Source organism: Lotus japonicus, chromosome 4, assembly GCF_012489685.1.
Source record: "Lotus japonicus ecotype B-129 chromosome 4, LjGifu_v1.2".
Lineage (NCBI taxonomy): Eukaryota > Viridiplantae > Streptophyta > Magnoliopsida > Fabales > Fabaceae > Lotus > Lotus japonicus.
This window is the reverse complement of record NC_080044.1, coordinates 7,297,049-7,317,446: the sequence shown is the minus strand read 5'-3', so window position 1 is coordinate 7,317,446 and position 20,398 is coordinate 7,297,049. Positions and strand designations below refer to the sequence as shown.

The following is a 20,398-nucleotide window of genomic DNA, read 5'->3' as shown; positions in this document are numbered from 1 at the left end:
GGCTTTATTCACTGAATATAACTTGCGACAGAGGCCACAATGTAATAGAAGCTAACTTACAAGAATAAGCTATAATTTTACATGAATAAGCTAACGTTTTTTTTTTCCTCCTACATACATCTAATTCATAACAAATATGATTTCCATAAAATGCTAGCTACAACATCAGGAATATTATCTTTTCCTCTTCCTCTTGTTTGTGACCCAATCTTCTAGTGATGAATTCCCTGCCAAGTTGCTTTTTAAATCTGTTGTTATTGGCTTCCACAGTGAATTGGGCTACTGGTTTTGTACTAGTCATTCAGCCATTCATCATGGCTGGAGAAGTAGAGCAGACCAACCCAAATAATTAAACTCTTGAGGTTGCCACATTTGACTTGCTAGTAGAAGGGGACACCAGTGAGGAGTAAGCTACAAGAACCATAGTTGCAGCAACATGAAGAGGACGAGGGACAGCAGCATGAAACATTTTGCATCAACAATTAAACAAGAATTCAATCAAGAATATCATCATCTGCAATTAAAGTACTTGAAGAATAAATGTGTCCCATTTGATTCAATCTATCTACTACTTCTTATTCTTCAGTTTGCTTTTCACTATTCCTAAAAGACCTCCAATGGCGTTTCGCCACGTGTCCTTCATTTGTTACTTTTCCAAGGTTTTGTTTTATTTTTTAACTGAAATCTGCCACTTCATAATTCAGATCTTCAACTTGGAAGTCATCTTTTAATCTGGTCTGTTGTTCTAGGGTTACAGGTCAAATGTTGTACACAACTTCTTCTCCTTTGAATTTTTACTCATATCCATTTGCCTATAAATGCTCACACAACCCTTGCTGCACCACAATTCACTCCACCACAGTTCACACAATCCTCATTCCAACCTCTGATATGAATGGTGGTTTTAATTCGATCAAGAGCCTTATACCTGGAAAAGATCTGTGGAGAGTGAAAGTCAGGGTTCTTGAGGTGTGGGAGCTTTGTACTGTTGGAGAACCAATGAATCCATTTGGTATCCAGATGGTTCTCCTTGATGTTGAGGTTGCTTGAATCAGAAGATTGTTTATTATTGTTACTGATTATTGATTGTTGATTTCTAAAGGTTGCTTACAATGTTTCATTCTTCTTTTTTAGGACCTCCAAATTGAGGGAACCATATGCATTTAATAAAGTTTTCAGCAGTAGTTACTGGAGTAAGAAACCCATGTTATGCAGGAGCAGGATTATGCATTAGGCTAGGAGCTTTGAACATTTAGAGGGAATGAGCAAAAAGTTAGAACATGAATTAGGCAAGAGACAGAACCCCTTAGACATTTTTCTTATCCCAATACAATGGTGACTGCCACCTAACATGATGGTAATCAAACCAATATTAAATTGTTTTGATTTTAGTTTGCTGCTGCATTTTATATTCCTATTTGAGCTGGAACAAATTCAAAATCAACAGATAATAAATGTTTTCCAAATATAAGAACGGAACTTAGGCCAATAATGTTCCATTAGAAATCGTTGTACCTTTTTGTGATATGTCTGTAAACTAATGAACATGGAAATTTTGTTCATGATTAGTGAGTTCCTTGGCAATTAGCACTTAAGTAAGAGATTGTGTGTGGATAAGTTAAAGTATTTGGTATAAAATATGTGAATTGTGGATAAATTTGTATACAAGACATACAAGACATCTACTTTCATATGACATTTATAAACCAAGTATATAATTTGTATACTTTCAATTGTATACAAGAGTGCATGAAACATGACGGGACACAGGATTACTTTTGTTTTGTTTTGTTTAGTAGGGAGGTTTGCCTACTTGAAATTTGTCTATATGAAGTTGTGATTCAATTCATGATTTTCAAGTACTAGAAGCCTCTTGCCATTCTCACATACCATGAACTACTTTCCTACCTCAACTCTAACTGAGCCACTTGGAAATCCCATGAGCATAATCAAGGGATAACATGCTACTGTTATACTGCCACATTTTAGATCTCCTGTTTTTACAAAGGTGTTTGCTTTCTGTGGGTGGTTTCCTTATCCAGTGATATTTATTTTATGAAGTTTCAGTTTGAGACAGATTGCACAAGTGTTTATGATCTTGTGCATAAATAATGTAGCAAAGTCTCATACTTAGGATACATTATATTACTGCCATAGTTTTTCTGTTGGTTTTGTTTTTACTTTGAGTAAAATACACTCACCCCTCTCAAGTTTTGTTAGAATAACACTCCACCCCATTTTTATCTAAAATCTACACCCCACCCCATTTTATATAGAGGCAAATTTAGTGACGAAAAATATTCTTCATTAAAAATTAGTTATTATTTAAATTGTTAATCAATAATTTCAAAAAATATTTTCAATATAATCCAATAAATATAAAAATGAAAACATCACAGTCCTCCTCATTCTCTCAATCGCGTTCTTCCTCCGTAAATTCACAATGCAAATTCTGCAATAGCACATATGACTGGTTGACAAACCATATCTCAAACATAGTGAAACATGCTTGTGTTTTCATATTTGGTAATAATTCAATTTTAATCAAAATAATCTATTTATACCTCCAATTTTTAAAATTGGATTGTAGACCCAAAAAGCAACATAAATGGGTGAAGAAAATAGAGAAACAAAATTAAGAAATATGAAGTGGATCGGAGGTTATTAGAACCCAACGATGCGGTGGAGCACCGTTTTTAACAAAATCCAACAACATCTTAAACCAACAAAGCGTTCGCACACAACTTAAAGGGGTGAAGTTTACAACAAGTAGATGAACAAGTGGCTATGGGGATGTGCGATTCACGTTCTGGGGTTCAGGTCGCAACAAAACTTTGAGGCATGGTGGTGCCATGGGGTTTCACATTCTGGGATAGTTGTCGTCGTGTTAAAGGGAGCAAAGGTTTGGTGGTGACCGTTTGTTGTGAGAAATATGATTTGGAGATAGATGAGACGTGGACTTAACAGACAGAGTGGATGGTTTTTTTAAATTTAATTCAGTAAAATTATTTTCATAAATTGATGTATGATAGTGTATATGCATTTAATTTATTTAAATTTTAACTAATTAGTAATTATTTTTTATTAGTGACGAATTTGTTTTCGTCACTATATTTTGCCTTTATAAGAAATGGGGTGGAGTGTAGATTTTAAAAAACAATGGGGTGGAGTGTCATTCTTACAAACCTTGAGGGGGGTGAGTGTATTTTACTCTTTTACTTTTTACTTATGTTTTGCTAAGAGAAGTGGCAATCATTTTTTTCGGAAGCACGAAAAGTGGTAATCATTTTTTTCCTAAAGCACAAGAAGTTGTAATCATACTCCATTCCGAGTTGTACTTAGATTAAGATGTATTTTGGTATTTAGCTTTCTCTCTCTTATGTAACAGGGTGTAGACCCTATTTTTGAGCCATTTGAGCATTGTTTTTGGTTCAATAATCAGCCTGCAAGGTAAATACAAAATGCTCAAGTCTATACACTAATGATGCAGAAGGGCTAACCTGGAATTTTGAGGGAAGAGCAAGAGAATTTACTTCCCAACTTCACATATTCAATCCTTTCTTTCTCTACTTAGTTAGAAATTTTCTGAATCATGCATTTAATAACTGTTCATAGTGATGTTGCTATTCCTTTGATGAGCATGAAGAATTTACTTTTCAATAGGAGAGTTATTAATTTGTGGTGTTGAATTAGATTAACTGCAGATTCTGTAGCTTCACTTTATATGCTTACTGCTTCTATTCAGTAGAAGAAGATATGGTAAAAGCGGGATGCACACCTTCAAGGCTGTTGTTAATCTTTGTTCTAATTTCTCTATCTCGGTAAATTGTTTTAGCCGAGTAAATCCTTATTCATACGAAGAAAACCCCTTATATAGTGACATTTCACAACTTAAAAGAAAAAAAGAAAATCATTTTGTTCTTTTGCCCTATGTCTTTTTTTTTCTTGCCATGTTTTTTCTTCAACAGTGAGTTTTAGGACTAGGCTTGAGTTTGACTAAATATATACTGATAACTTTTAGTCTTTTGGTGTTAAGCATTGAATAATAACTGTAAGGAGAAGCATGTCAGTAGATCATTCTGTCTTTGCTTTCTTAGTTTCTTTTTCCATACTGAAAACTTTTTAATCTTTCTGTGACTGCTACTTTTGACAAAGCAGCATTACCAGAGAAGTCCGAGGGATACATCCAGGTATTTCTTGATGGATGATTACAAAAACATCCTTTCTTAAAAGGATTGTAATAGAAAAGGACAAAAAGTTTATATTGAATTTTATCAATCGCTAAGTTTCTGTTTGATGCACTATTGCACTACTATAATAGTTATAGAATTATTTTTCATGAAATTTACTTGAATAAAATGGATTTGGAATTTGATGTCATTGTATTGTTGTGCAAGCTAAGATCTAATACTTTACAAATATAAGAAGTCAATGGGGTAATCAAATAGAAGTTTGCAGAGAAAGCTTGAGCCTTTAAATCATATAACTAATCCCGTTAGAGATCAATTTTTCCTTTTGTCTATAACCCCAAGGATTGAAAAGATTGGTTTGAGTGAGTAGCAAATAATGTCTAAGTCAAACTATATAAGCTAGATAAGTAATGTAGTGATTTTAGAATTCTCTGTTTGTTACCTATATAAATTTTGAAAAGTGAGTCCTACTTATGTAATATGCTCTTACAATAATATGTTTACCACTTATATTGTGGTTGTTGCTTCAAAAGCATTCATTTAGTTGGAGAGACTTAAAAACCATGTTAATCATCTATGCAGGATTGTGAACTCAAAGCATTCGTGAAGCTATTTTGGCACAGACAGTTTTATCTCTTCTAGGAACTGATTGATTAATTCTAGCTCTATAAGGTGACTTTTGTTGCATCTGGACTGTATGTTGTTCCAATTGGATGTTTTAAAGAAATGTATTATTTCCAAACGGAGTTACCTTAACATTAACAAGCAAAGGGATTGGGCAGTTTTGCACCATTTAAGTTTTGTTTTCTATCTTACACAATAACTTTATTTACTCTTTTCTCAATGCTCCCCTTTCAGGCTGTTTATTTTGTTCACCATCGATTTCGGAGGCGGGACAAAAGAACCAATTTGCTTTTGTCTTTGTTCTCCAATTTGGATAAACTTTTGGCACCAAAGACCATGTCACAGCAGCTTATGGGTTGGTATCCTTGCATCACACAACATTGAGTGATCAACCAAGGAATCCCTTGGTTGTTGCTGCATTTAGCCTTGCAGTTCATAGCGGTGGAAATTTGTTGGAAGCAGTAGACATATCTAAGAGGATCAACAAACCTCATGAAGACAGATTTCTTGAATTATTAGATCCTTCGGATCTTGATGCAGAGACTTTGGCATATGAGATTTTGGATCTTGCGGAGTCTGTTAAAGAGTCACTGTTACAGATGACAACTAGGCATGTGGTATCTCAAGTTATGGCTGACTATCCTCAAGCTCCTGATTCAGATATGGTTTTCATCCCTTTAGGAATGTACCTAAAAGCTGTCAGTATTTTTGATTGTTTAAGAGCAAGGGCTGGTAGGAAATTTTTTTCAAAGCAAGGTAGAAAAACTGATTTCGAGTCCTTAGCTCATGGTGACCTGCAAGAAGTACGACACATGTTAGCAATGGTTGTATTTGATACTTTATATCCACTGCACTTGGACCGAGATTAGTCTTGAAAGAGCACTAAATTTGCCGGAGACAATTTGAAGTTTATTAGTAAATGAAATTGTGAGAAAGTTGATGCTGGTGTAGGCATTCTATCAGAGGGAAATCGCTGGATGAAAATTGGAATAGAAATGTGGTGAAGGTCTGATTCCAGCATTTGACATTTCAGTGGTGCTTGCAGATATTTATCAAATGTGGTGTTGAAAGTTAGGAAAAAATGTCAGTTTGTTAGGGACTCTTTGGGTTTCTCTATTAAAAACACAAATGAGAATAAAATGTGAAGCTTATAGAACTATGTTTTCTAGACATATGCTCATTTGGGACAGGAAAAACTTTCACAATTGAGAGTATAGAAGAGGCTCATGTAGTTAATATGCTGGTTTAGGAATTCAGGAAAAACTCTTTCAACTAATGTGAAATGGATTGTACTTTGATGTATTTTCTCCTTTAACTACTTATATATAATTCATCTCTTCAGTGCTTTAGCAATGTATTAGAAAGTTATGTAACAAGAATGAGAAAAAAAATTCAAGGCCCACTGAGTTTCTGCAAGTAGGACTAACTCCTAGAATAGGGGAGAAAGATAGAGAGGGAAGCTCCAATAATACTAAGTGAAACACTTGACTTAATTGTTATTTTAATTTTTGGCCTGCTTACACTAGATGGTTTACTATGATATGCTATATGCTTAATCCTTGGCTTCCTCCATGGTGTTAACTGGGTAACTTTTGGCTCTTGGCTCTTTTATTTGGATGTTTTATCTATGTAGGATGCTTTGAGTGTTTATGTTCTTGATTTTTAAGATATGCTTTGAAACCTATCTTCATAGACATGTGCCTTTAAAACAAGATTTTTTTTGTGAAGAACTTTACTTGAGATTTTTTTTTTGGTACATAGGAAAGATAAATTGTACCTTTCAGGGATTGATCATTGGACCTCCCCAACCCAACCCACATGTTCCCTAATTCTTACCACTTTACTCGAGATCTGATATAAGCTAATTTTGTAGTTAAAAAAAGACATTGTATGAAAAAATAAAGACATCAGATGTGGAGTGAAAGTCAATAGCAGCTACAACATCATGTTAATTCATAATTGTTTAGTTAAAAAATCATATGGGTGAAAGTATAGTCATTTTGCGTTTTCATCCTATATACTTTTTTAAAGATATAAATATTAGTTTTAACCTGTAATTCTTTGTTGTTTTGAAATAGCTTATGAATTTATTTTCATAATGATATTTAGAAAAAATATTATTATGATTTTTTAGCGCTAAATTCATTTTCACAATATCCTGCATGTGTGTTCATTCGTTACAATTTGCCACAGTAGAAACAAAAAAGGTATCTAGCTCTAGACCTGCTGAAGTTTTTGAACTTTTGTAAACCTCACAATCTTTGATGTTTTTGTCATTTTCATATAGGTGTTACTATTCTTAAGTGGGTTGCTAAGTAATGATATACTATTCAGACACAGTTTTGGATATTTTAAAGTTATAAAAATTTACATTCGGATGAAGTCTGAAGTACATATTTTTGTTTACAAATCTTATTCAGATATCTTATGTTAGGAGACCTACTACTGAGGCAACTAACATGCTATTACTACGTCAGGTATTTGTAACAAAAAAAATTCATATTACTTTATTGAGGATTAGAAAGCTATTTAATTCAGGTAGGAGAAGACTTTAGTTGTTGTATGTTACTTGATTATGTACCATCACCTATTGTATTCAAAATATACTAAGCTTTACATACTTTCTTATGCTTGACTCATGTTTCAAATTTCTTTATAAGGCTTATATAAAGACTTTCTCCAAAAAGCTACACCGATGCATACACAATGCTCACCACACTAAACTAACTAACAATCTCTTCTTTGGTTTCCTTATGAAATTACAAAGTTCATATCATTCCTTTGAGATAGCATCTATTGATTTATCAAAGTAGTTTGAATTTTCACTCACAAACTTATTAAGATTGAATTATTGCATACTGTGGATTTTGTCATTGCAGAAGCAATTGTGTAAGCTGCAAGAAGAAATATTTATGAAGAGTGTTGAAGATATAGGAGTTAAGCTGATATATGCAATTGTGACATTAGGAGGGCAAGGACCGGTTCTGACAGTGAAATTTTTATGCATTTTAATGTGTTAATACTTAGTAACATTATTTTAAAATATAAATATTTTGGTACATAACTTTGGATGTGGTTGTGTTCGTTTCTTTACTATTAAAAAAGAAGTTGATTCTATACTTTTGAAGGTTAATTCAGGTTTAGCACATGTTTTTTCAATAAAAGGAATTGTATAGTTTTTTTGGGTGGAATTTAGAAGTATGTAGAGAAGGTGTAGTGATATATATTTCTTATTTTAAATGCAAAATTGGTTTATTCGAAAGGACTACATTCCAATAGTGAAACCAAATTTCCTCTTGATTTTTACAGCTTTTATGTTGTTCCTTTACCACCAAATTGTTGTGTCCCACCATTTTAATAAAAGATATTTCACACATTCCATATGTTCATATGGTTCTATACCAAGCATTCTACTCAAATGATTTATATAATATGTGAATAAAGTATTACAATTTATTTGATTTTTATAAAATCAACACAACCTCAATTGTAGATTAGACAATAGATAGTTAGTTAATTAATATTACGAAAATAGTCATTTGCTATAAATCTGGATGCAGTAAGAGTTCCCGATATAGTTTATTCGTATCTCTTTGTATGAATTATTTGTTTATCTTTTACATGCAATATTGCATCGACGATCACACTCACAAGCTCCATACTAACGGTAAAGGGCAAATCAAACTTAATATTGCATAGTTATCCAATTAATGTCTATAAGTAAGATGAAACATTAAGACATAAATGAAAGATAATTATAATATATAAGTGTTTCACTAATTCAAATTGTATGTTATATATATATATATATATATAAAGTTATATATATATATATATATATATATAAAAAGCACACTTGTGTTTTTGCATGCAATTAATGTATTAAACCATAAAAGTTCACATACCTTTAGATTAAATACATTAAAAAATAAAAAAAATTAATAAACTAAAAACTGAAAAAAATTGTATTATAAAAACCTATTCAACTACTTATATTAAATAACAACATTCATAGACTTAAAATTGACTTGAGCTTTGCATTTGACAAATTTAAAAAATCAAAAAAAATATATTTATTAATAAATAATTTAGATAAAATACTTTTAAAATAAAAAATTTCTATCAATATATATCTATCTATATTGTACTTGGGGCTCTTATTTCCCAAAGTAATTATTTATATATATATATATATATTTGGTTTTTCCAAAAAAAAATATATATCGATATCTATCTATTTATATCTATTTTCTATATATGGACCCGTGCGATGCACGGGGATATTCATTTTTGTTTATTGTAGGAAATTTTTTCAAATTTGTGTTATGTTTATTAAAATATAATTTATAAATTAAAAGGACATACATAATTTTTTATATAAGAAAACACAAATTTGTAAATTTTTTCCATGAAGAATGTGTTCCTTTTATTTTGTAGAAGCACAACTATTTAATTTATTCTTGGGTTTTGTGTTTAATGTTGCACTATTTAATTTAGTTTTTTTATAGAGGAAACAAATTTCTTTGTACCCGTGTGTTGCACAGGGGTATTATTTTGTTGGGAGGGACTAATTTCAAACGCGAGGACTTATTTTTTACGGGAGGGACTAATTTCAGACGGCCACACAACCACAGGGACCAATTAGAGGATTAACCCTATTTTGTTTATCGAGTATAAAAAAAGTTATGCATTAAAAAAATGAAAAATTTTAAATATAAGTAAACTTAAATTGTGAAGTGTTTTTTTGTGTGTGGTATGTCTTTGTATTTATTTTGCAGTAGCGTAATAATTATATTAATTTGTGTTTTAACATTTATTTCAATGTTGAACTATTTAATTGGATAGGGGAAGATTCATGGATCGATTACTGACGGGTACAATTTATCTTTTTGATGTACCAAAAAAAAATTGTTTATTTTAGAGAGATGAAATATTATATATATACCTAAGAAAAGACATGGAGTAAATAATAATTATACTAATATTTTTTTTCAAATAGAATGATTACATTAAGAGTTAAATTTGAAATTTTGATTGACCCGTTGGCTTTCCCGAAATATAAGAAAAAAATAGAAGAACACAATAATTAGTATAATGAGATAAATATATTTAGATTTTTACCCAATAATTCCTATCTTTTTACCCATTGGATTTCTGTAATTGATATTAAACTTTTTAATTAGTGTGTAAATTAAATAAACACCAAAAAAATATCTAAGTATAAGTGACACGGTTAGTAAAAAGTTTATTGTAACATTCATATCAAATTTAATGTTAAAATTTTAAAATTTAATTTCTAAAGAATAATACTAATATTTATTTATATATTGTATAAATTTGATATTAATTTTCTATGTCCTGTGAAATTCCTTAACTGATATTTTATATCCCAAGAAAATTTATCTTGTCTTATGGTGTTTCGTAATTGATATTTTATTTTTATTTGATGTATAAATTATTAACCAAACAATTAATATTAATATTAATAATTTGATATGTAACAAATATTAACTATTTTTTTGAAAAAAAAAACTATAAATTTGATGAAGCCGGAAGGATTAGTCCAACATTTATTTTGACATTCATATTAGATTTAATGTTTAAATCCCTACCTTTTTCACCCAGAAAAAACTACCTTTAATTTTTAAAAGATTAATATTTATATTAATTAAAATATTTTACAAATAAAAGAATTTACCATGTCTTATGGAGTTCAATAATAAATATTAATTTTTATTTAGTGTGTAATTAATTTAACTAAACACTAAATAAAAAAATCGTAGGTGATAGGGATTTGAATTTTTTAAGATTAATATTAATATTTATATCAATAATAATATTAATTAGTATATAATATAAAACAATATTTTATCAATTCCCATGAATTTTCATCATAGATATTCACTTTCTTAAGATTAATATAAATATTAATTTATATATTCTATAAAAAATTAAACATCTATAATATTCTATGGAATATCATAACCGATAATAACCATTTATTTTGGTGAGATTGCATTCTTATAAATTTTAATGTTTTAACATCCACATTTATAATATCTCATATAACACTGTAACTGATATTAACCATTTATTTTGGTGAATAATTTTTGCATTCTTATAAAGTTTAATGTTAAAACATCCACCTCTAGAAATCTAAACTAATTGATCATGTGTTAAGGAATTTCTTCAAACATCAAATTAATTTAACTACTTTATCATTATAATTAACCCCAAACTAATGCAATATAACGAACTAATTAACCACTTAAAAAAATGATATAAATTACTGTTACCCTCTCGGAGCATGAAAAAATATGCATTTCAATTTATCAAAAAAAAAAATCTCCCTTCAATAATAAAGTTTTATCTTTGTCAATTCACCATAAATAACTCAATTAATATTGAATATAGCTGATATATTACAATGGTGGCTAGACAAATTAAGAAAGCTTAAACTTTCTGATGCAATAACATGATGTTCATAGCATACCCTTAAATTAAGTATAGCAAGTAACACTTGGAAACATATCAAGAAAGTTGAAGAAACAAAGAAAATTCATTTATGACACTATTGTTGTCCGGCTTCTCAGAATAATCCTTTTCTTCTTCTTCCTCTTCCTTCTCTTCCCCCCTCTTCGTTCTTTTCAATAGGAGTTGTCCCACCTGGCTTATGCCTTTCCCTTTCCTACTCTTGTCATTATATGCATTCAACAATAAATCAGCTTGTGTATTGAATGGCCACAAATAGAGAAAAAAAATAGTTGGACTTATAAGAGAGTCAGTGGAAAGTTAGTACTTATAATTGTTGTAATGGAAAGGGTTAGTGGAAAGTTTTTATTGTCATTGATATTTAATGTTTAAACTGTCACCTTTTATTTTTCAGGATTAATGTTTTGTATAAATACTAACTAACTAATCATGCCCTCTGGAATTCCCTAACTGATATTAATTACTAATATGTAATCACTAAATTCTTCAATAACCACACTAAGCACATATAAATGAAAAAGAAGATGTCACATTTGACCTTATAAGACCTTATAAGAGAGATCTTCCAAAATGAGGGCATTGAAACTTGTAAATGTATGAGTGGCAATTCTTGGCCTTAAGAAACTAAAAACAATATCATTTTAATAGAAAGTAGAAGAGAGATTTTGTTAATAATTAGGAGAGAATAAATTGAGATAACAGTATGAGGAGAGAATAACATGAATTATAGTATTGGAAAACTTTTTTTGAGCCAGGGGATACTTCATAAGATGTCATTTTTGAAATCATGCACTCATATGAGGAATAAAATAAAGAAGATAACAACATAATGTGAAAAACAAATTGAATTGAGGAATAAAGACTGTATCTTACTGGAGTGGATGAGGAAAAATAAGAATAAAGAAGACAACAACCTAATGTGAAAAAACAAATCGTAGGAAAATTAGAAGTCTGAACTCTGAAGTCAAAATGCAGAAAAAGGGAAAAAGGAAGGGTTCTTACCGCAGTTGGAGATAATGATCTTGCTCTTTGTGGATTTCTTCCATCTCACGTCGTTTTCCACAAAACAAATGGTAGAAAAATTTAGAAGAAGGGTTCTTACCACAGTTGGAGAAAATGATCTTCCCCTTCACTGTTTGCTTCATTCTTGCTTCGTTTTCTTGAGACGGATCTTTTGGGAAACAAAACCCCTGCTTCCTCCCCAAAATCAACTGCAGAAAGTAAAGATCGATAGGAATTAGCCTGAGAGAAGGGAGGAGAAGAAGAAATGGTGGGGAAGAGAGGAGAAATAAATATAAATGGAAAAAAAATCAGAGCAACAAAGCAACCTATAAATGATATAGCTACAACTCTCACTGCCACAACTTTCGGCTTATATAAAGATAAGACAGGAGCTAACACTTAATAAAATTTCCTCTCCATATTCTGATTTGATAAACAAAAATATATTCAACTTCTGTGAACCATGGGGTCATCAAATCTTGTACTCATACATGCAATTTGCAAACTCAGTTGAGCTGCACATACATACATAGCAACAAAATAGTCAGCCATTAACAACATAACAGTCCAAGCAGAATCACTGAAATGGTTAACATTGATTTGTCTATTTCCTTTCCCTAATTATCTAACTTGAAATATCAAAGATTATTCCCTTTAGTATCCACTACTATCATCATATAATGAACTTCTAAAAAAATTGAATTTTCTAACAGAATAATTAAAGGGTAAGTGGAATTGAAAAAATATTTGTTGAAAGCGAGAGCGAGGTAGTCAAAATTTTATAAGATAGGGCTTTCTAACTTAATATTTAAAGATAACTGGCATCCACAACTATCAAATAATCAGAACTCTAAAGGGACTTTACCTAGAATTTAAATTGTATAAATCCTTTAGCATGTATCCTTCTCGCGAAACAGATTTTGTAGGTGGTCATAACCGAATCACAATGAAGCTTATTGACATTAGTTCTGCAGCTTTCTCTTTTAGCCCCAACTACCATCTTCCAGATTTAAGAGATAGTTGCATAAATCTATCAAATGGGAAACTATCTTAGCATTCTGCAGGTCTGCTCAACAATGAGAGAAATGAGAAAGGAAAACTATAAGCACTAAATAATGAGAGAAATGAAATTAAAAACTTCTCATGGATATAACTCAGTACCCAACCTGCACATCTAAAAAATAAAAACATTATTACAGAGATAGAGACAGAAACACACAAATGTGGAAAGAAGCCAAGCTGGTGCAGAAAACGTGTTGGGTACTGATTCTGGGGTTATCTGATTCTGGTGCACAAAAGAGATCAGAATCAGTTTGACTTCTTCCCACAATTAGTATCTTAGTTAAGTGGTTTTTGTGCACCAAATTTGTTGGGTGCACAAATCCAAACAGCTAGGATGTATAGATGCCAGAACATAGCAGAGGCAAAATTTGTTATGTAATCATTCATCCTTTTAGTTGCCTTTTTACCTCTCATCAACTTTTCACTACTTTTCACTTCATCATCATCATGCATATATATCCCATTGAAAATTAAAAGCTATAAAAGAGGAATAAGTAAAACCAAAAATTGGTTATGACAAAAGACAAAGGAAAGACATCGGTACTTAAATATAAGAAAATGGATAAGAAAATTATCAAATATCATCAAGGTGATACCTAACTTTGAAGTTCATCAAGTAAATCACGTATCCTTCATTTAGATTAGGGCCTGCAAACAGGATCAAATGAAAAGGGAAAAAAGGAGCAATTCAGCACTCAGCAGGCAAGAAAGTTAAAAAGGAAATGCATAAACCTAGAACAAAAGAATGCAGTTAATGACAAAGATGCTAACTTGCACATGAGATGTAGGGATCCAGAGAAAGAAGCATAATACCTTGCAATTGGTATGCAGATCGGTGCCGTAGGGCTTGGAAGATGTGAATGTGATGCAGAAAAACCCAAATTCTCGAGACATGAAAGCAGTAGCATCAAGGAGAAAGAGCTGAAGGAGTACATTAGTACATTCACGTAATAAGTAATAAGTAAAACTCCACATGATTTTGCAAGGATTCAATCTTGGCCGTTTAAACATTTGTAGAAGTAAAAGTAACTTTGTAAAATTAGAACTATGATACTCCATAAAAATTTGAAGAGCTGAAGTACATCTACAGAATCATTTCCTATTATTATCATCCTCAAGTCCTTGTCTCGACATACAAACTCAAGGATAATTTGTTAAATTTAAAAAGGAACAAATTAGCCTACAATCTCATAAGTCTATTTAGTTTTCTGTAACATGTTCTTCTTCCATTTTGCTGAACATGTCAAGAATGTCATCACATCAGCAGGGTCACGCAGAGAATATGAAGCCTTGGTCTCCTTGACAATTGAAGAAACAATGATGGAAAATCCTCTTCCAATGTGTCTTATAACCTGTATGCATTGCATCCACATCAAGTCATAATTAACTTTACAATTGCTAGCACCTTATGTTTAAGTTATGTTGCCTAGAGTGGTTTAATTAACATTCATTCCCCAAAACAAATCACTAAATGAGGTTCCTATTTTAACTAACCATACCTTAAAAGCATCTTCATCTGTTTTGTCATCTCCAAGGTAAATTGGTAGAACATCATTAAAGCTCTCAAATCCAAGAGTGTCAAGCAAATACATCAATGCACGGCCTTTATCCCAGTTTACATTTGGGCGTATCTCCATAACCTGATCATGGATGTTGAACTTATGTCAAGTTTAATAATCTCTTTGATTCATAAAACTAAGATAAGAATAAAGTCTAAGCCAGAAACTGAAGAATGAACAACATGTCAAATCCATATCCATAACCACATGAACATCAAACAGGAAGATGCTGTCAAAGGTTTGCACGCCACCGAAAACTGAAGTTCCTAATGGACGGAACAGTTTCCCCTGTTCGCCATCGACGACGGCACAGGTTGTGTCCTCTACATCTTCTGCACCAACCACCTATCTCCCCTACCTCGCACGCCGCCGGAGCCCTCAGGGTCTTCACCTCGTCTCCGATGCCGCTGCGGCAAAAACGACAGCCACAACTTTGGGGTTAAAGAGAGGGCCTTGCGATGTAATGGGGAGAGGAATCTCTGGCCTCAACATTGCAAACAAAGAAATATAAGAGGGAGAGAGGTGAAGATGGAGAGTGGAGACATTCCAACTTCCAAGTGAACGGAAAAGACGGACAGCTCAGAAACAAAACGGAAGCGAGTGGAAAACGAAACGGAAGGCCGAGGGAAAATGTGATTGAGGAATAAACGCCTAGGATCGAATCTTGAGGAAATAATGTATACTTTTACTAAAATGTCCATGCTAAAAATTAGATTGTTGTGCATTAAAGTGTTGAATGACTGATTTGCCCTCAAGGCTGCATAAACTTTACTTTTATATATAGTATAGATAGATAGATATAGTATAGATAGATAGATAGATAGATAGATAGATAGATAGATAGATAGATATATATATATATATTTGGTTTTTCCAAAAAAAAAATATATATCGATATCTATCTATCTATATCTATTTTCTATATATATATATGTAAAGCACACTTGTGTTTTTGCATGTAATTAATGTATTAAACCATAAAAACTCACATACCTTTATGTTAAATACATTAAAAAATAAAAAAATTAATAAACTAAAAACTGAAAAAAATTGTATTACAAAAACCTATTCAACTACATATATTAAATAACAACATTCATAGACTTAAAATTGACTTGAGTTTTGCATTTGACAAATTTAAAAAATAAAAAAAATATTTATTATTAAATAATTTAGATAAAATACTTTTAAAATAAAAGAATTTCTATCAATATATATCTATCTATATTGTACTTGGGGCTCTTATTTCCCAAAATAATTATTTATATATATATATATATTTGGATTTTCCAAAAAACAAATATCTATCTATCTATATATATTAGTAAAGCTCACTTGAGCTAAGTATTAAGTACAAATACACATGAGAACCTACATACATTAGTAAAAAAACTGGTGTTTTAATGAGATAGCTTAGTGAGTGAATGAACGAGTAGTGGAAACTTGTGCTCTAATGATTTCAGTTTTAAACTTAATAAATATCAAATGTATAAGCAAAAGAGTAACATCCATGCCAAAAGTGTAACAGACTACAAAGTTATATCTACAAATGGTTTTAGCACAGTACCTTAAATTAAAATCAAATTTAATGTTAATTTTAAACTAATATCAATTTAGTCCAAGAAAAAAAAACTATTAACAATAAAGCATACTTCGGCCAAAGTTAATCTTGATATGCTATGGTCTTAGTTTGCTGTCCAATTTTCTGCAGGAATATATGTCCATTTTTCTTAAACTCACAAATTCTTAGAATTCCTTAACATAGTAACTCCGAAGAAAAACTAACATTAAATTAAAAATAGTGGCATGATGACAATACCAGTGTCAAAAACTAAATAAAATTGTTAATGTCAGGAGGCTATTCAACTATCTACATTAAATAAATAAAAAATGAAATGTATTATATTGAACCATGCATCTATTATCTATCTATCTATAATCTATCTATCTATCTATCTATCTATCTATCTATCTATCTATCTATCTATCTATAATCTATATATCTATCTATAATCTATAATCTATCTATCTATCTATCTATCTATCTATCTATAATCTATCTATCTATCTATAATCTATCTATAATCTATAATCTATAATCTATCTATAATCTATCTATCTATCTATCTATAATCTATAATCTATATAAAAGCAGAGTTTTGCAGCCTTGAAGGGTAAATTTGTAATTCAAAATAAACCATTGCACATAAATCAGAATTTCTCCATGGACAATTCAGTAAATCTAAATATCATAAGTTGGAGATCAAATCTTGGCCGTCCATAGCGTTCAATCTTGGCCATTGTTTGTTTCCACTTTTTCACTTCAGAACTCCTTGCTATATTTGCACGTTTGGTTTTCCCTTTCACGATTCCCTTCCGTTTTCGTTCTTCCACCCCTTTATGGCTTTCTTCCGTTATCGACTTATCGTTCTCCCACCTCTTCTAAAGGAATCGCCCGTTTTTTCCAAGAGTCGCGCTCATTTAAAAAGCTTTGAGCTCTCCCCCTCCGTGTATTTGGGTTTTTCGTTCTGATTTCCCCGCCGATTCTTCTTCTTAATTTGTTCACACGTGGAAACATTCTTCGATTTGAGTTCTTCGTCCAGCCAGAGCCATTTGTATTGTTGTTCAGATTTTCTTTTATTGGGTAACCCTTCACGACATTTCTCAACCTTATCTGCTACATTGTTATACCCTGTCAACCAATCATTTTTAAATTGTTCATTGATATTTCAATATCTTGGTGATTCCGTTTTTGAGTTATGAGTTGTCATAACAGGTGACTGAAAATATTCAAGGTAATGACTTCACCAAATTGGAAATTTCATAATGTTTGATTTCTTGGATGTGTGTGGATGTTGCTGATTTTTTTATTGTACTATAGAGAGTACTTGCTCCAAAGCTTAGAATCAGGCAGCTTAAAGTTCCTAATTTGTGTGTTTAGTTATATAAAACTTACGAGACAACAATGGCTGGTCTCAAAGGCATAACTTGATTAAACTTTCATTGTATATTAAAGGCAGTTTGTTTATTTTTCTTATTTAGATACCATGATGAACGAATCAATCATTTTGTCTCTTTTCATTTAACCTGCCAATTGACTATGACTTTTATTCAGCATGTTATTTTCACCCACATAATTTGGTATTTGATATATAGCATAAAGTGATGTTGCACCGATTCAACTTGCAGCCAATATGGCATGTTATACAACCATTTTTTCTCTAGAAACGGCTTTGGCTTCAATATCATAGGTTTCCTCCATTTTTCCCAATTGTCGCAATTTACCCTGTCTTCTTTAATAACATCTCTTACAAATAGAGAGCTAACAACTGATTAACCACCTCATTCCACTTGATTTTTCCTTGACTTGATCCCTATGTGTTTTTCCTTCAATCTTATCATGGCTAGATTAATTCAGCTTTATTTAACAAGAGGACCATAAGCTTGATCTTTTCCACCAACTCTTTGTTCGGATTTTTTACATTTCAATAAAGTATCTATGTTCTTCAATTTCTTTAAATTTAACATCTTTATGTCTATTTTGACATCTTACTTTCACGTGAATTGACTAGCATTTATGATGGAGGTATCAAAAAAGAAAATCATATAATGATAATGAGAACTCCAAAATCAAATACTTACCCTAAGTTTGGCCTGCCAATTTTTTTTTCCGCATCTGCTGAATAACTGTGAAGATGTTGGGGAAAGTGATAGAGGAATATGTGAGGACTACAAAGGATGCTAAGAGTGTTTTGAAGGAAACACTGAAGAGGATTTTGGAAGAAAACGCTTGAGCTGATGATGGAAGCAAAGGGTATGTAAATGGAGGTGGCCACAAAGAAGCTTCTTTTGCTGAAGAGGATCCTACCAAGTTGTAGAAAATGAAATGGTGGAACCTCAATAGCAATTTCATTGATGTACCTTCTTTTTCACTCAGGTTCATCCAGTTTCTTCTTTTGCTCACACGATTTACTTCATGTGCAGGGATGGTTATACCTTCACTTGCAGTAGTAATTATTATTTTTTAGTGTTTGTTTATAGTGCAGTTGTAATTTTTAGTGCTAATAGTTTTTGTTTTGATATGATGAAATTCATTTTAAAGCATTTTTTTTCTTTGTCTAGTTCCCCTTCCACTTTGTTCCAGGCACATAACACTTCATGCCCATTTAGTCAACACAACCTATAAGTGAACTTTGAATTAATATAGCCAAGAAATTACATAGAAGCATGCCAGAGTATTTTGTCCCCATTTGAATTATTTCTTTATGTTTATATTGCAGCAAAAGATTGGTGATAAGATGCAAAAAGAGGCAGGGGCTTTCTTTATGGTTAGAACTTTTCTTTTCTTAAAGCAACAAGAAATCTACTATACACTGTCCATTGTCGGATTCTTAATCCTTTTACATCAGCATGCTTATTTAATATTTAGCATTGTACTGTAATTAATATGTAGCTGAACTTCTTAATTCATAGATGAAAAACATCCAAATTTTATATCAACTTGTGTTATTGATTCAATTAGGTTTGCCTTCTCACCATAATTTTTTTTTTCACTCTTTTCTGTTTTTTGAACTTCTTCATGATTTAGTGTGATGGAAAAAAGAGGTATTTTTTTATATTTTCCGGTCCTGAGTGATGGAAGTAGAACAGATTTGAGGCTGAGCTTGATTGCCGGTTATAATTGTTTCTTGGGATTTTGGCTTTCATTGACTTTCTCCTCATAGTTTTCTAGAGCAAGAGTCATCCAATTTTGTAGCTCTGGGGTTTGATAAGAGTAAATGGACTGATGGCATTGAAGGTAGTTTTTTGAATTGATTTTCACCTTTTGTACAACAAATCCATATATGCTATTTTATTTTCAGAGTTCCCTGTTGTGCGTGTGTAAGTTGGCTTCTTGAATTCTCTTCCTTTGTTTCGATGCTTTTAATTGGCTTCCCATTTGTCTGTTCTTCACTTCCTTTTGTTACTTTCAATATGTTCTTTTCCCCAATTTCTCTCCATTAAAAAAATTTCTCTGCAAACTTTCCTTCATGTGTTCTTTAATTTATAAATTTTGAGACATTACCTTAGCAAAAGAGTATTAGAAGTTGATTTGATTAAGTGAACTTAAAAATCTTCAAGACTTCTTTCTTTCTTACTCATTGCTATATTTCCTTTTTTCTTAGATTTTTATCACTCCCCTTTGCAAAGATCGGCCAGGTGGGAAATTCTGATGCTGAATCGTTCCTTCTCCTTGAAGTTTTCTTGAGCAAGAGTTATCCATGTTGATACTGTGCAATTATTGATGGTGGATGCTAAGAATCAACAGCTATGCTATTCATTTTAGCCTATTTCTCTGTGAATGATATTTGCTGATAGTGGATGCAAAGGGACTTCATATAATCATGTTTATATGCCTTATTGTTTATTTTTCATTTTCGGATGCTTGAATAATTCAGTTATTTGAACGAAGTTTTCTTTTTCTTTTTC

The 20,398-nt window shown here is 31.5% G+C and overlaps 1 protein-coding gene and 1 long non-coding RNA gene across 4 annotated transcripts; one reads left to right on the top strand and one right to left on the bottom strand.

Moving 5' to 3' along the window:
- Window positions 1-14,393: 14,393 nt before the first annotated feature.
- On the bottom strand, window positions 14,394-15,433 carry LOC130714625 (probable trehalose-phosphate phosphatase D). Of its 3 annotated transcripts, none has more exons than XM_057564536.1 (3): window positions 15,097-15,433; window positions 14,870-15,010; window positions 14,394-14,722 (listed from the first exon to the last, which is right to left on the bottom strand). In XM_057564536.1, the coding sequence occupies exons 2-3, from the start codon at window positions 15,005-15,007 to the stop codon at window positions 14,567-14,569; spliced, it is 294 nt and encodes a 97-aa protein (XP_057420519.1). In that variant the 5' UTR covers window positions 15,008-15,010; window positions 15,097-15,433; the 3' UTR covers window positions 14,394-14,566. The 3 variants fall into 3 exon arrangements, with proteins under 3 accessions (XP_057420519.1, XP_057420520.1, XP_057420518.1); XM_057564537.1 differs by having other exon boundaries at window positions 15,137-15,433; XM_057564535.1 differs by having other exon boundaries at window positions 14,397-14,722; window positions 15,112-15,429.
- Window positions 15,434-17,314: 1,881 nt separating this feature from the next.
- LOC130714003 (uncharacterized) lies at window positions 17,315-20,398 on the top strand. The gene is made up of 3 exons (XR_009011102.1): window positions 17,315-18,866; window positions 19,210-19,257; window positions 20,095-20,398. It is a non-coding gene; the product is annotated as an uncharacterized LOC130714003 (long non-coding RNA).

What these genes read in the sequence shown, in the direction of transcription:
- LOC130714625 (XM_057564536.1), bottom strand. Translation starts at nt 15,007, where the DNA reads ATGGAGATACGCCCAAATGTAAACTGGGATAAAGGCCGTGCATTGATG. An exon ending in CAGATGAAGATGCTTTTAAG is followed by an intron (nt 14,723 to 14,869) that starts GTATGGTTAGTT and finishes CAATGCATACAG; the next exon opens with GTTATAAGACACATTGGAAG.